Below are 15,701 nucleotides of genomic sequence, written 5' to 3' on the forward strand. Positions count from 1 at the left end.
CTGTTCCATTTAATAACAATAAATGCTCCCTGGTGGCAGGGTCCTGGAAGTGACATGTTCCTGTCACTGCAGAGCCTCGGTGAGCTGAAAGCCAAGGGGGTGATGTGTCAGACTCTCTGTTCTCTTCCTGTAAGGTTGCTTTTTTCAGTGATTTCTATTTATAAACCATGGATGTGTCTGGAGAGATAACTCCATCCCTGTCGTTGGAAGTAGTGTCTCTCAAGAGCTGCCTTCATCTCTACAGTCCTCCCATTTAACACTGGACAGGGAAATTGCCTCCAACCCTTAACATTCCGGCCTGGTTCTTACTCATCCCCTATTAACAACGTTATTAATTATCACATTTTTCTAGCAGCTCCAGCCCCGGGGTGAGGAGGCGGCCGCGGGATTCGAACCTGCGACTCAAGGACTCGAACCGGCAGCCCCAGGACTCGAACCCGCGGCCCCTTCGCTGGGGGGGCGGAGCTTCTTCCAACGGCGGGCGGGGCGGGGCGGTGCCGGTGGGTCGGGTGCGGCCGGGGTAACCGGGGCTGCGCGGGGGGTAATGAGGGAGGCCGGAGGGGAGGGGAAGCCCACGGGCTCGGGAGGGGCCGCCCCAGCCGGGTGGGACAGCGGGGGAGCTCTGCCCGGGAACGGGGGTCGCTGCCCGGGGGTGGCACCGCAGGGCCCCCCCCTCAGGCCTGCGCCCCCGGGCCGTCCGCTCCAAGGCCGCTTGTGCTCCCTCAGGGCCGCGAGGCGGGTGTGCGGCGGGGGAGCCTCCATGCTGAACGTGACATCCTTGAAGCGTTCCCGCTTCCACGAATGCCTGGCAGAGCTCTGGCCCCCAGTCCCCTATGAGTTCATCACTACAGCGCTCTGCTTCGCCCCAGGTAAAAGATGAAAGTGCCGTTAACAATCGGCTCTATTTTCGGTAGGAGGGTACTCACTGTGCTACTGCCCGGTTGAGTCACGGACCACAGGTGGTAGCACCTTGTTCTGCAAAGGGCTTCAGTCAAGGGCCACAGGTGGTTCCACGAGCATAAGGAACTTCTTGGAATGGTCTCTATTTATAATATAAACACAGCTCAACTAAAAATAAACCTCTCAAGTTTATTATGAGAGAATTTGTCACTTCCTTGTGTTGAAACGCATTCCGTGTCTCACCTTTTGTAGGCATTTAGCCCCAGTCACAAGAACAGCATCATTAGGAGGCAGAGACAGGAGCTCAAGCTTTTAATTGCAGAACTGAAAGATCGTGACAAGGAGCTCAATGACATGGTGGAAGTGCACGAGAGACACATTCAGGCCTGGGAAGATGATCGCCAAAAAATACTGAGTTTAGCAGAACGATGCAGCCTATTAACTAGTAAGTGTTGTGATGTAAAGAATGACATCTTGGTCTGTTAAGTATGTTCAGGTGCTTCAACCCCTCAATAACAGTTTTGCATCATATAAGGAACTATTTCCTACCCTTCAGCCTTAAATTTTATTGTTTCTCTGGTATCTAAACTTCCACACTGGTGTTGAAGTGATCTGATCTTGAAGGGGCTGTGATGATCAGACTCTTTCTTGTCTGAATGTGTGAATTGCTTCTGTGAATTGTTTTAAAAATAATCTGATTAAATAAATGTGGGGGAAGAGAAAAATTTGCAACCTGCTGGTGAGTTAGAGAGCCCTGTGCCCTGAGGTTCTGCTGCACAGTTCTGAGCAAACACAAACCACCCAGCAAAACACCTGGTGGCTCTGAGCAGTCTCAGGACAGAGTTCACCATGCAGTTCCTGTTCCAGCTGACCTGGATAGCCAGGGAATCCTCCTTCAGAGTGTGCAGCATGAGCATCCAGGTCTGAATTGTGTGGTTTTAAAACACTGGGTGAAATGATTTCTGCGATTTAAGAAAGTGCATGACAGCCTCTGAGCTCTTTTCTCACGTATAACTTTGTCTTCTTTCTTTTCAGGTGAGCTGAATGAGAAAAATGCAGTTATAAAATCACTGACCAAAAAGTTAAAGTTATTAGAATCCCAGCATAATGACAGTAAAATAACACTTGAAAGCACACAACAGAAGTTTAAAGAGCTCACTCAAAAAGTATCAGATTCATCCGTTCACTGCCAGGCTCTGGAGGTAGGGGTTGAGTAATGGTCTGGTTCTGTAATCCCTGCATTTACAGGATGCCTGTGATGAACTGTAACATTCCAAAACTGAGACATGCAGAGTATTAAGACCCTTGATCACAAGAAAGTTGGGGAACAATTTTTACTCCAGTCCTCTTTTCTCCGGTTTGCTCAGGATCCCCCATTGCCACTCACGATGTTTCAATAACGTTGTGGATGCATTTATTGGAAAAAAATAATAACTTTGAATCACTGAAGTAATGGCTGACGCTTATTTCTATTCACTAGGAGAAAAATCAGAGTCTCCACTGCTCAGTTTTGGAACTGTCTGCTAAAACAGGCCAGCTGCAAGCTAGGGAGCAGGAGCTTCTCTCTATGCTTCAGATGAAGGTAACATCTGTAACATCTGTCAGCTCATGGGCACTAAATGTGGTCAAGCTGCAGTGCAGCTGTTGGTGACTGTGCCACAAGGCTTCTGTCCCTGGTGATCTCACTCATGGTTAATTCTTAGGCTTGTTTGAGAAAGGGAAAAAAGGTCAGGAATAAACTGGTTTGTTTTCATAAACAAGCTTGTTTCTAAGGTTTAATTTGGTGGGTTTTTCCTCAAAATCTCAGAAGGAAATCTGTGGATCACTTTACTGCAGAAGGATATACTGTTGTTTTGTCCAAACCCATCCATGATATTAAAAATAAGATTTCATTGTGTTTCCTATTTCAGGACAAGGCCTTAATTGAAACAACTGATCAGATTACTGAGGTTACATCTAAATTTAAAACTCTGGAGAATGCCCTGCGTACAGCAAAGTTGGATGAATTCACTCGCAACAGGGAACACCAAGACCTCAAGGTGACACTGAACGATGTCATGAGTCAAGTAAATAAGATGAAAGGTAAATGTTTCTGCTGGGCACCTAATATAGTGTAGGCCAACACGATTTCTTTTCACTCTGGGAAATGCTACATTTTGTTTTGCAGATATCCTCTCTGAAAAAATGAAAGAGAGCAGCAAGAACCAGGAAGAAATCAGTCACCTGAAGCAAGAAAATGGCTGCTTGAGGAGTGAGCTGTTACTGGCAGGTGAGGGTGAGCAGTTGGCCTTTCATGCCTTGGCTTTCGACAGCTCAGAGACTTCTGGGCAGCAGGTCACTGATATCTGTGAAGGAGGCAGCTTGTTACCTGCCTTCCTTGCAGTTTAATAAAAGTTTATCCCTTGTGTGCCATTCTTCTGTGGAAGCAATATCTGGGGCTTCTGCAGGGACACTTTATAAAATCTTGTGAAAGCACAAAGTTCACCAGGGTGATTACACAGAGAGGAGTGAGTGGCTCAGGGGACTCTCTCCTGAAAATGTTGAGACTTTGTCTTTTCTGTTGCTTTCTTTAGGTGATGGCTTTGGTTTAGGCTGGTTTAACATGCAGGCCTTGGTAAACTGCATCTTGCTCTCCATAATACCTTAGGATATTCTTGGGGACAACCACAGAGACCTTGAAAGATTAGGTGGCTAAAGGTGTCCTCTGCTCTCAGATAATTTCCTTGCCTATCATTTTTAGTCTGCTGTTTGACCTTTGTCAGATATTGATGCCATGTCTCATTATTTTAAAACCAATGAAATTGGGAAATGTTTTGCTGCACTTCTCTCTACGTGCATGAATTAAAATTTATTAGCTGAATTTCCTTTATGCTTTCCTCTTTTTTTTTTCCCCTTTTCCCCTTTCCCTTTTCTCTTTTCCTTTCTGAAAATGTTAAATAAATCAGTCAGTGAAGCACAGTATTGCTGCTAGTAAAATGAAGCCAGGTGCTGAGGAAAAGTCCAAGGAAAATACTTGATTTTTTGTTTTCTTGTGGGTTTTGTGCTCTCTTTATCTGGAGGAGAAACAGGTCCCATTGATCTTAAGAAAATGCTTTTGTTTTGTTTCTGTACCATCTCCTACTGCTACAGACACAGCATTAGCAATGCACTTGCTTTGTGTCCGTTCACCTGAAGTAATAAAAATAATGATTATCTTTTGAAACAGTGGAAGAGGCCCAGAGAAAGGATCAACTTTTTCAGTTCGCCAAGTCGAAGCAAGTGCGGATTGAAAGAGAATTGTCCAGTTTGCGACAGGTACAGCCCTGGTTGTGTTCCTGCTCTGAGGTCAGAGGAGCTTTTTCAGGAACATCAGATCTGTGTGGAACAGTGTAAAAAAGTTAGATCTAGATAGTATTGATTAAGGAACAAAAGTCTGTTTGTGCCTTGCTGTAGAATGTTGATTTATTTCATTTGGGGTTAAGCTGAAAAGCCAGCGGTGCTTCCAGGATTGGGATCACACACCTGCCCAAGGTGAACTCAGCAGAGTAAGGGACACAGTGTCCTGGCAGGTCTGTTTTTCACAACCTAGACCCTGTGTGTTCACCTGCTCTCAGCTGAGGTTCTCAAAGCATGTTCCATTTTTTAATTGCAAATAATTGATGGGTAGTTACCTTCTCCATTAGCTTCACCAAAAAACGCCTGCAGTCTAAGCTAAATCCCATGATCATCCTCCATGTCCTGTAATTCTGTAGCTGTGAACAACATAATAACAACATGCATTAAGTGTCAGGTAACAGTAATGATACTTTATTTATTGTTCAGTGTGGTTCCTTCTTAGAAGAATATCCTAATTTTCTAATAGAAATCCTGTTTATTGCTGCAAAACATTTTCCTAAATATATGCAGAGATGTTCTCTTAGATTTGGAAGCCTTTGTCAATAATTTGACTACAGGCATTGGTTTATAAAAACATTTTGAGGATGTTTTTGGAAGACAAGCACTGTGGTACTACCTGATGATGATGTTCCTGCACCCAGACATTCACCAGTGCCCCTCACTGCCTCTGACAGGTCTGTGTAAAACAGCAGCGGGACTTGCACTTCCTCCATGTCAACTTTGATAGCTCTCAGGAATCCAGGCAAAACCATGAAAGTGCATCAAGTGGAAAGAGGTAAAGACATTTTAAAATGTTTTTTTTTCTTAAATAGTTTGTCCTCAAAGAGAGACTTCACTGTTCAGCCCCAGCTAACATCCTCACAGAGGTGTGTGCTGGGTCAGGATGGCTTTGCTGGACTCGACCACAAACATCCAGTGAAGCTGTCAAGCACCTTGTGTTTTATTTGGTCAGGAGAGACCATGAACATCAGTCACAGAGCAAATGTTGTAGCAGGCCAGACAGCTCATGATTTTTTTTAGAAAGTGAACTAGTCTGGTGGTAGGGGTGTTAACCTGGCTCCCTACTACTTTTATTTAAAAAGCAAAGTTTATTTTAGGAAGTAAACTTAGAGAATTGGTGCACACCCTGGAAGTTCAGACAGAATCACCATACTGTGATTAAAACATGAGGGAACTCTCAGACTGGTTTTGAAAAGTAACAGCCAAATCTGGGCAGATTTTCTGTGGGGTTTTGGCAGGATACAGCTGCCTGGTGGTGTGTGAGCTGCTGCAGAACCGTGGCAGAGCCTGTGTTCTGTAGAGCTTTAGGAGTGCACGTGGGGATGCTCTTTACCTGCAGTGTTTCTGACTTGTTTTTGTCGTGCCGTTGTAGCTCAGGGGCCACACTCTCTGCCTCTGAAAGGTCCAGCAAGACAGACAAGGGTAGGACTGAGGGCAGCCACAGGATGTGCGAGGAGTGTGGAACTGCACCAGTTCCAGCAAGTAGGGTAAAACCCACCCCTGAGATGTGTGAAGTAGATAATAGACAGTTACTGAATGCTTCAGACTTGAAGGAAACTGCCTCAGCGTTGTTAAACCAGTGTCAAAAAGCTGTGAAAGGCTTGGCCCTGCCTGTGGAAGAAGGAGCAAAGCAGGATGTTACATCAAGCTTTGATGAGCTAGACAGTGAAAAATTTGATGAGGTAAACAACACAAGTCCATTGAGAAACAGGGAAATTGGAGAGAATGAAGTGAAAAGCAGAGACCAAAAAACCTTTGAGGTGTCTTTGCCTTCATATGATCGTTGGCTTAAAATCAAATCTCGTGTAGATTTGCAAAGCACTTTAATCCAGAGCAGCACCACTTCCGACAAAACTGATAATGGAAACAAAACCTGGGACGAGAGATCTGACACTGAGTCTGGCCAAAAAAGCAGAGAGACTCCTGCCACTTGCAAGTCTGACTCTGATTCCAGTATTAGTAACTTCATTGTAATTAAAGACAAACAGTGGAAGCCACTCTCAGATCTGGAATGGCTGGAGATTTTCAAGCCCAAAAAGAGAGATGGAAATACACGGCGTGGAAGAGATCACAGCTGTTTGGAGACTGCACAAGAGATGAAATGTACCTGCTCAAAAAGGTTATGAGTTTGTTGCCTTTAAGAAATAAGCATAAGCTAGACTATGTAGAAACTTAGGTATATAAGCTCTCAGTATTAGCTCAAGCTATGTTTAGAGTAACTGCTGTTTTAAATTTAGCTTTCTTACCTGAAAAGTAACAAATTTAAAATAAAAATAGCTCTTAAAGTATCATGATTCTATTTTTATGCATTTATTTTTTTTCTCCTCTCTTATCCCCAAGAGCTGTGTGGGTAGGAGAAGCTGCAATACCATATAACTTTTAGGCAAATAAACTAATTGAGAAAATCTTAAGATTTTTTTGAAATCCCAGGTGTTGCTCACGACTCTAATGGGTAAGATATGTTTTGACCAAAGCTGGACTTGTACAGTGATGTTTCTGTGAGGCAAGAAACAGATGCAGGTTTTGCGTGATGCTTTAGTGACTGTGTTACTTCTATTGAGAAATCACATCTTGGCCGGGCAAGAATGTAGGACACAGCTCTGAGCACAGGCTGCTGCCTCTGTCAGGGCAAGAAATGAGATGGCAAAGATGTAAAGGACAGCAATCTGTCCACTCTCCAGCTCGTGGGACTCTATCCTTCTGTTTGTGCTGTGGGAGGAGAAGGACATGTGGTTGGGGACGAGCAGGATGAGGTTTCTAATGCTGAGAAGTGTCAGAAGAAGACCCAGGTGCCTCAGTGATGTTGGAATGTCTCCGAGATAAAAAACCTGCTCTGCATTTACAGAAGTGGCTTTGTGCCTGCATAAGCAAAGGCATTCAGAGCTGGGACTTGCTGTGGATTTGTTCTGTTGGTTCCTCTATTTCTGTTCAAAAAATCGATTTACCCAGCTCTATTTTAGAAGGATCTCTGAAGTTTCACAGCGATTTCATAGCTGCTTTTTAGCCAGAGGAGAGGAGCCTTCCAGCTGGTGGTTTGACAAGTACACTAAATGAACAGCTGTTTAAACCTGCTCACAGTGTTTGCCAGCAAGCCTGCCCGGCATCCAAACAGATTAATGTTATGGAATGGAAAGATCTGATGTATGGATGCTTTCATTCTGTGTGGCTTTTGAAACAGAAATATTGTAGGAATTGTTGCTGCAGTGAGACAGACCTGTTCAGAAACAAGGTGAATGGGCAGCTACTGAAAAAGAATGCTGGCCTGGCACATTCCCATGTGCCTTAGCTGAGCTTCACTCTCCATGTGGGCTCTCTCTAGTTTCCACTGCCTATAAATCATTGGAAAGACTCCACTCCCCTTCTGTCTACCCTGACCTTCCTTATCAGCTCCCCCAGCAGCACCAATGACACACTGCCATCCCTCCAAATCCCTTTTGAGGCTGCATCATGAAAGCTGCTTTCACTTTTTGTCTTGCCCTATTTGTCTTGTCCTTGAGTGAGTTTTAAGGGGAAAGGAACAAATTCAACCTGGGCAGTGCAGCTAGAAGATATCCTCCAGTTAGGGGGGAGCTGTGCTACCCATTTGGGATTTGCTGCTGAGCTCTCCAGTTTTCTTGATGCCCACATTTGGTCCTGGGGCCCTGCTAATTGGAGATGGATTGACTCAGTGCAAATCCCTGACTGTCTGCTCTCCAGCCTCGGCTGACTCGGATTTGGCAGGCAATAAATCCTCACCCCTACACGGGAGGAAGGCAGGAGCATTGCTTCTGTGAAGGGATTAATGGCACAGACCGGCACAACATTCCTCCTGGGACTTGGATCTGGATCCTCCAGTTTTCCATTGCTGCTTTCAGAGTGCTGATGATGTGGTTTGTGTTTAGGGAAGGGTGCTGGCACCTCCCTGTCATCCCAGCAAATATTTTTGCCATGAGTTCCTGAGTTCTGGAACAGCCAACAAGGAGGCTGTTAACAGTCAAATGCCTTCCCCAATGGCAGAGGGGGTTGTGAAATCCCAGAGCGCAGGAATCATCTCTGTGTGCTCTGACTTGGTGACTTCATTTATGTTGGGCCAACATTTGCTGCCTTTGGATTTTTATCTCAATTCTCATTTTACAGATGGAGCATCAGCAGGTACTTGTTGAGTCTGCCTGGGCTGGACTGAGCCACTCATTCCAGAGCCATTTCCCTGCTTCAAAATCAAACTGTGTCCCCTTCCTTTCCAGGCTGTGTGTTTTCCAGGACAGGCCCTGCTCATCTCATCTCCTCACATCTCCGTTCCAGGCTGCTTGTTCCCTCATGTCTCCACAGAACCTTTCCCTGTCAGAAACACAGACATGAGCTTTCCTCTCTTAAAAAAGAGCCTGTTTTATCCCTGTGTTTTATGGGAGAAGTGAAATGGGACACAGCAGACACTCATGAGCTGGCAGCTCTCATGAGGGCTTTTTCCTAGATTGAGTGTCAGTTAAAAATGCACCTATTTTTAACAGTCTTATCAGGTATGGAATGCATTGTTACACCAAAATAAGTATCTAACTGAGTATCTACTGAGATGTCATCAATTCAAAGAGAAGATTTCCTTTAAAATACACATCTTTTTTCATTGTTTGCCAGTCCAGGCAGGGCTAGCACTCGGCTTCTGTTGTGTTCAGAAGTTGATTCATGTGGTTTGCTCCTATATTTAAAAATAAATAAATCCAAGCCTCTTTGGGAAAGCTCTCCTGTGATCTCTGAAGTGAGATGATGACTGTAAAACTGTGAAATTCTCTTGAAAGGTACACCTACCAATATTAATTTGCCTAATGGTTGATTAGAACCAAAAGGATTTGGGTGTGAGAGGGGAGTGAGTAGCAGAGTATTGGGAAGAACAAAGTTTTGCCTTTTGTGTGCTCTTTGCAAGGTTAAACACACACTCGAACACATGGTCGTGGAGCTGGTTGAGACTGGTTGAAAGTCAAGCCTTGTCCTCAGAGGATGAAAGTGATCTAGGGAAGCTGTTAAACATGGGAATGCTCTGAGGAGCAGAGTAATCTCCCAAGCTTCTTGGTTTCCTTGGCTCAGGGCCCACAGTTATTTATGTTGTGCCATGATTTCCCCTTGAAAGTTTAAAAAGGATGGTGATGCTGTTTCTGCCAATGTCTTAATTTTTTTTTAACAGTGAAGGAAACGTGGATCTGAATTCCCTCCACTTGGCTTCTCCTCTCTTGGCATCCACTGAGAAGAGCAACAAGAGTCAAAGTTCTGCGAAATTCTCTGATGAAGATTCCCCTCTGGACATCAATGACCTGGCAGTGACTAAACCAACAAAGAGATACTGCATGAACACAGTCAGTATCTTATTGCACAATGTCCTTGACTCATTTTGAGGGGAATTATGGGGAATTATGACTGATGGTAGGAATGCAAATGTCTCCAGGCATGGAAGAACTGGGGACTCAAATGATGAGACAGCAGGCTTATGGCTAAGGTGATAACATACTTTTTTTAAAATAGGTCCTTGTTGCCTCAATATATCTTGGACAGCATAAGTATAAATTAATTTTTTAAAAAATTAATAAGGTTTTGGAATGAAAAGCTTGAGGAAAATGGATGCTGGCTAATTGGTAATTCCACTAAATATCTGGGTACATGTGGATGCAGTTATCAGAAGCTATTGGACATGGTTTCTTTCCTGTTCTGCTAGTTTTTCCCTGTTTCTCATTTCTTTATTCTCCCCTTTATCCCTGAAGTACCTCTCTTGTGAGTGCTCCATATACCTGCATGTGGAAATCTGTTTAAAATGGCACTAGGAGAGAGCTCTGTGTTTATCAGAAACACCAGCAATTAGACACGGTCTGTTACTTTGCAGTATTTTGAACAGAAACATTTCAAAATCAAAATGCTGATTCTTGGTGCATTATAATTCTTTGAAAAAAAAAAAGATCCTTCCCTAACTTTGGCTCCCTCTCTGTGTCCTGCAGGACACCAGTTCCCTGTTCTGGAAGCTGGAGCGCTCGTTGGCCCAGTCCCGACAGATGCTGACTGATCTGGAGCTCAGCCTTCTCCACACAAGCATTCCCAGCACCACCAACAAGAATAAGGTACAGATTGCTCTCCCAGGATGAGGTTGATGTCTCAGGGATGCTGATTGGGAACGTCCTTTCCCTTCTGCCTGGCTTGCACTGCATTAGCAAAGCATGAGGAGGATATTGGTTGTGAAGAGACAATTCCTGCATGCCTTAGTGCTTGAATTTTTTATAGGATTCTGTTTGGCTGCTCAAGGTCATGACAGGATTTGACTCCTGCATGTGTCTGAACAGATGGAAGGCAGAAGTCATTTTGGGGCAAGCTGTAGGAGGTCTAGAAAAAAGTGAACACTGGTTCTTTCTGACTTGAAGCAAATTAGGTGATTTCTCAGGCTCAGCACACAATCACTGCTCTGCTGTCCCAGAACTTGTTTATTATAATATTCATGGAAAGGAGGGCAGTATAGGGAATATATAGGATACTTTGGGTGTGAATTTAAACCAGAAGCTCAGCTTAAATAAAGGCAGAGTTCTTGTGGGTTAGTAGTTTTAGCTCCGTCATTGCAGGGTCAGAGAATATATTCAGTGGTCAAAGAAAAGAACCTGTATGTAGCTGTCATAGCAGTTTATTTTATGAGCACAAGTGCTGATAAAGTTCCTGTTGAGTATTTGGGCAGCAGAAGTAATCAGAGAAAGGGTCACTTGTTTGGTGGGTAAATATCCATAAGAATTTCTACCTTGTTTGACAAGGACATTGTACCTTTTGTCCCTAGCAGTGAGCACACTTGTGCTGGTGTATATCCCAAAGGGAGGATTTAGGCTCCTGGTTTCAGAGCAGTGCTGAACCCTCATTTTCATCCTCACACATTTCACCTCCCTCTAAAAAGTTGCACTCCTTTTAGCCTTAGATGAACCTGGCCAGAACAGCGTTGCTGTAAGGAGCAGACAAAGCCATTTTTATAACATTCAGAACCATAAACCCTTCGCTGTGCTGGGCCTGACTGTAAAGGTTGTGTGCCAGCGTTTGCATCAACTGAAAGGATATTTTGTTCAGAAGTTCCTCTGCAGGATTTCATTCAGTGGCAAAGACAGCAGCAGTTTAGTCTTTTGCAAAGACTCCTGAGTAGGAGGATTCCTGAAAAGCTCCCTGCACACAGTGCTTGCTTGTGGCTCTTGCCCAGCCCCATCAGCTGTCTGGCTCCTGCTCACTGCTTGGCACGTCACAGCTCAGCTCCTCTGTCTGCCCATGACTCTGCTTTAGGATCTGATGCTGCATTTTTGAGCTTGGAAATTGGCTTCTCCTTCAGCTTTAGTGGATAGAAAATGAAGCAAACTCATGTGTAGTGGCGGGAGCAGATCCTGAGCCACATCTGTGGAACTTTGATCTCCTTTCAGAGCAGTTCTGGGCAAAAACTCGTCAAGCGTGTTTGAGTTAATCTATGCAGGCCAGCTAACCTGTGCTGCAAACCAGGCTTACCTGGGGCTGTTTAAAACTGAGCTTTAGAACGGAATAAATATGAGATACAGCCCTTGGAATTTAATCAGGGGGAAGTGGTATGTGTTGGATTCTGTGCCCTGCTGGGACGGGGAGGAGAAGGGGGAATTAAGAACTGTACCCCTGCTGCTCACCAGCTTGAACCTGGCAGCTCTGAAATTTTGTTCTCTGAGTCCTTTGATTTCCATGTAGTGTTTTTACATTACAATAGAAACAACAGAACTCTTCACAGAAGCCAGTTACCTGCTGCAGAAGAAAGAGATGCTAAGCTTCCTTTTTTTCTCTGTGATGTTCCCTGAGCATGAAAGTGTTTTCAGCTTGATCTTTTTTTGTTTGCTTCCCTCTTTATAAATGCATCTGCAATATTAATACCCTTTATGGATTTTTGAGATGGGCCTGGCGCAGGATTCTAAGTGCATTTCCAATAAAACTCTTGTGAGTACTGTAACAGCAAACAGATATTCAGTCAAGTAGTTCCCTTAGTCAAATAATTAAACTTTTCTGAAGCATGTTCCTCATCCTTGGGGCAGTCAGATCTCACAGCTTCATTCCCCAGTACCTTCATTCTCCTTATTGTAGTTAAAACCCTTCTGTGTGTTACAGATAACAGGATCAAGGATGTGAACATTGTTGAATGAGAGACTGGGAAGTTTTTTCCAGTGCCAAGGCCAAGGGCTGTTTTAGGATACTGTTCCTGGGCTCAGAGCCCCAAAAGTAGAGGGTATTGAATAGAGCTGTTTCAGAATATCCAAAGCAGCCTTGCCCACAGCAGATTGTTTTTTTTTTTCTTTTTGAATCAGGAAATTTCTCACTCTCTGATTATTTGTTCTCCTATTGTGGATTGGATGCTTGCAGTAGGCACCACCTTGTCTGGTTCTGAGGACAAAAGAGTAACCAGATATGGTTAAAATCCTGAACACCACATGAAACTGAATAGGAACCAGCAACAATGAGGAGAGAAACTGGCAAAAAAACAACAAAAAAAAGATATCTCCCAGTGCTGACAAGCACTGTGCCTGCAAAGGGAGGTTACCCCACAGGCAGCTGGGCTGTGCCACTGTGTGACACCAGTTGTGGATCAGCCTCCATCCATGGGGAGCTGCTGCTCAGTTCTCTCTGGGATACTCCAGCTGCAGTCCCTGAGCTGGTTGTGCCTGGGCAGTCAGGCTGGTTTGGTGTTCTGCTGGTTCTGCTTTAAGCCTGGAGACACTGAGGCTGCTCTGAGAACCCTGGGGTCTGAGGAGAGCAGCTGATGGGGCACTGGGGAGATGGGTGCTGAGTAGCTGGAATGCCAAACCTTCCTGTGCACAGAGAGAGCTCTTCTTTTCCTGAAAAGAGCCCTGAGGTAAAAGCAGCCGGAGGTTTTATAGGTTGAAGCCAGCACTGTGACTTGCATCCTGAAACCACTGATGTTACAAAGCTTCAGGAGCAAATCCCCAAAAGTGCTGAGCCCCGTGCTGAGGCAGCAGAGTGGGGAGAGCACGCTGATCCTACAGAAATAATCACATTTGCCTCAAGTGAGAAAGAGCTGGTGGAACAAACACACCACAATCCACTGTAGATCCATGACAAGCATGAGTGGCTCTCCAAGTCACTGGCTAATGCATAATTCTCATTTTCTTTCTGTGTTAAAAGGCACTGAATCACTGTGATCAGTTAGATCTGAAGCAGAGCAGGTCCAGAAATAACCAAACATTTGTGCAGTTTCATATACAGAAGTGATTGAATTGATTTTGGTTGTGTTTGTTTGGTTTTAAATTGCTTTGAAACTCATTTGAGGGCAGGTGCACTGACAAACATGAGGGCAATTTCCTCCCTAGCTGCCAGTGATTTAGCCATTCTCATCAGTCAGTTGTTTTGCCTCTAGAGAGAGGTTGGGTGGGGGGAGTTGAAAACTCAGGAGGAAAGCAGTGAGGAAAAGGCTATTTTCAGTTTTGGACACAGCACCATGTGCCAGTGCTCATAAATGGTGACTCAGTGGCTGGCCTGGGGCACAAAGATCACTCCTTTCCTGAAAGCCAACTGGAAAGGTTTTATTTCCCAACATCCCACTGGTGGTGGCCCTGAGACTGTTGCCTTTCTGTGAAGTACTCTGTTTACCTTTTTCTCTTTATGTTTTACTTCATGTTCTTACTCCGTTTGCAGTGTGAAAATTTGTGTAGTAAATTCACATAAGTGTGGTTGCTTCTGATGTTTCAGAGGAAATGTTCCTGCTTTTTAATAAAAATCTTTTCCATTTTCTGCAGAGGAAGAAGTTGGTTCCAACACAGAGGTAATTCTGAGGACTGAAGATCATTCACCTAGCAGCTACAATGGAAAGTTACCTCATTTTTTTCCCCATGGTCCTCCTGCATGTTTGAAAGACTCACAAGTGGCAAGATCTGACTCTGCAGGAATGTATTTTATCTTGAAATAAAACACAGAATTACGCCAAGATTAACAGAGCTATTTTTATAGCTGAGAGCTCAGGTTAAACACTAGCTTGTTTTTTGAGAGTCTGAAGTGTGTAATTGTTACAACATTGGAACTGTTTTTCTTTTTCTTTTTTTTACGGTGGCTCAGAAATATTTATAGAGTATGACACAGCCAAGCATTCTCCTTTTTTTTTTTTTTTTATAGCACATTGTTTTTGTTCTGGATGTCTTGCCTTGTAGAGAGAGATGAATAATGTTTATAGGAAGTTCCCAATTAGTGTTGTAAGCAGGAACTGCCTCCGATGTGGCTGAAATGGGAGAGCTGTCACCCACAACTTTCCACACTCAGGAGCTGGTTCTTCCAAAAAAGTTTATGGGATCAGGTGTGTGTGGCCTCTGCACTGTAGAGGTAGCCAGGTATGATGTCACCTTATTTGAGCATTTAAACTGGATTTATGTTTGCTGATTGGGCAAGATGTGCTGTTATCACCACTTAAACTTACTTTTTAACAAAGAGATCAAATAAGCTGATAAAGGTGATACTTTGCTGTGTCTCTCTTGCCATTGAACACATTTAGCACTTGATTTCTGACATTTCTCAGCACAGACACAAGTGGGCTGCCCAATCCTGTGTAGGTTGGGAGCACTTTGGGACCAGTGTCCCTCCCACAGCCCTGTGCCAGCGTTTTTCCTGCTGGGGAGAGCCAGGGGTGGGAGTTTCTGTGGATTCCCATTGTTAACTCTTTCATTTCATTTTCTGCTTTCTTTTTAATTACTCCAGTGACAGCCTTTTCTGCAGGTGTTAATGGCCCCAGAATTAGGTGGCCAGTTCTGATGAGAGCTGCTGTTCTCCAGACTCTTTCCCTGCCTGCTCACCAGCATTACCCAGAGGGAAGCTCAGCTGCTCCAGCTCTTTCCAGGTTTCCTCAAGCCTTTACAGTGCATTTATTCCTCTGCCTGCACAGAGCCTTCTCAGGCTCCATCCTCACAATCTCCTACTCTGGGTATGACAAGAATTCCCCCTAAAAAGCCAATGATGACAATGCCATGATGCCCACCCTGAAGCTGTCCAGCAGCTACACAGAGAAATTGGTGTAACTTCCAAGCAGCAGCTGCATTTAAATGGTTTTGAGGTTATTGGATGAACTCACTGAGTTTAAACCCCTAGAGAGTTTAAAATGATGACTTTAAAATCAATACAGAAAACTGAGCTCAAGTGATGCATCAAGGACCTGCAGAGCCTTAGGATTTTGTGTTGGGGCTGCCCTGGATTTGTGGAATGGGAAGAAGGGAAATAACTGGGTTAATTTATTCAGCACTAAGTGACTTAAAACCCAGCTGCATTATTGACCACACTCGGATGCTCGAATGGAAGCGCTTCAAACTCGGTGCCTTAATTCTGGAAGCAGCTCAAATACTCCAGGGAGCCCTTTGCTATTGTATGCTTGGTTTGAATTATTATTTAAAGACAACAAAGCTTCTGTTCAGCCACGGCCTTTCCGCAGGGTGGATGCG

General features: G+C 44.3%; 1 protein-coding gene across 1 annotated transcript; it reads left to right on the forward strand.

Moving 5' to 3' along the window:
• The first annotated feature begins 483 nt into the window (after positions 1 to 483).
• On the forward strand, positions 484 to 14,649 carry CCDC62 (coiled-coil domain containing 62). The gene is made up of 13 exons (XM_084216929.1): positions 484 to 520; positions 727 to 869; positions 1,153 to 1,345; positions 1,936 to 2,102; positions 2,381 to 2,482; positions 2,811 to 2,982; positions 3,068 to 3,169; positions 4,106 to 4,194; positions 4,950 to 5,050; positions 5,648 to 6,394; positions 9,431 to 9,599; positions 10,233 to 10,352; positions 14,019 to 14,649. Exons 2-13 carry the CDS (start codon positions 834 to 836, stop codon positions 14,046 to 14,048), a joined length of 2,028 nt encoding a protein of 675 aa, XP_084073055.1. The 5' UTR covers positions 484 to 520; positions 727 to 833; the 3' UTR covers positions 14,049 to 14,649.
• The last annotated feature ends 1,052 nt before the right edge of the window (positions 14,650 to 15,701 follow it).

This window comes from Fringilla coelebs (genome assembly GCF_963513975.1).
Source record: "Fringilla coelebs genome assembly, chromosome: 17".
In the NCBI taxonomy this organism is placed as follows: domain Eukaryota; kingdom Metazoa; phylum Chordata; class Aves; order Passeriformes; family Fringillidae; genus Fringilla; species Fringilla coelebs.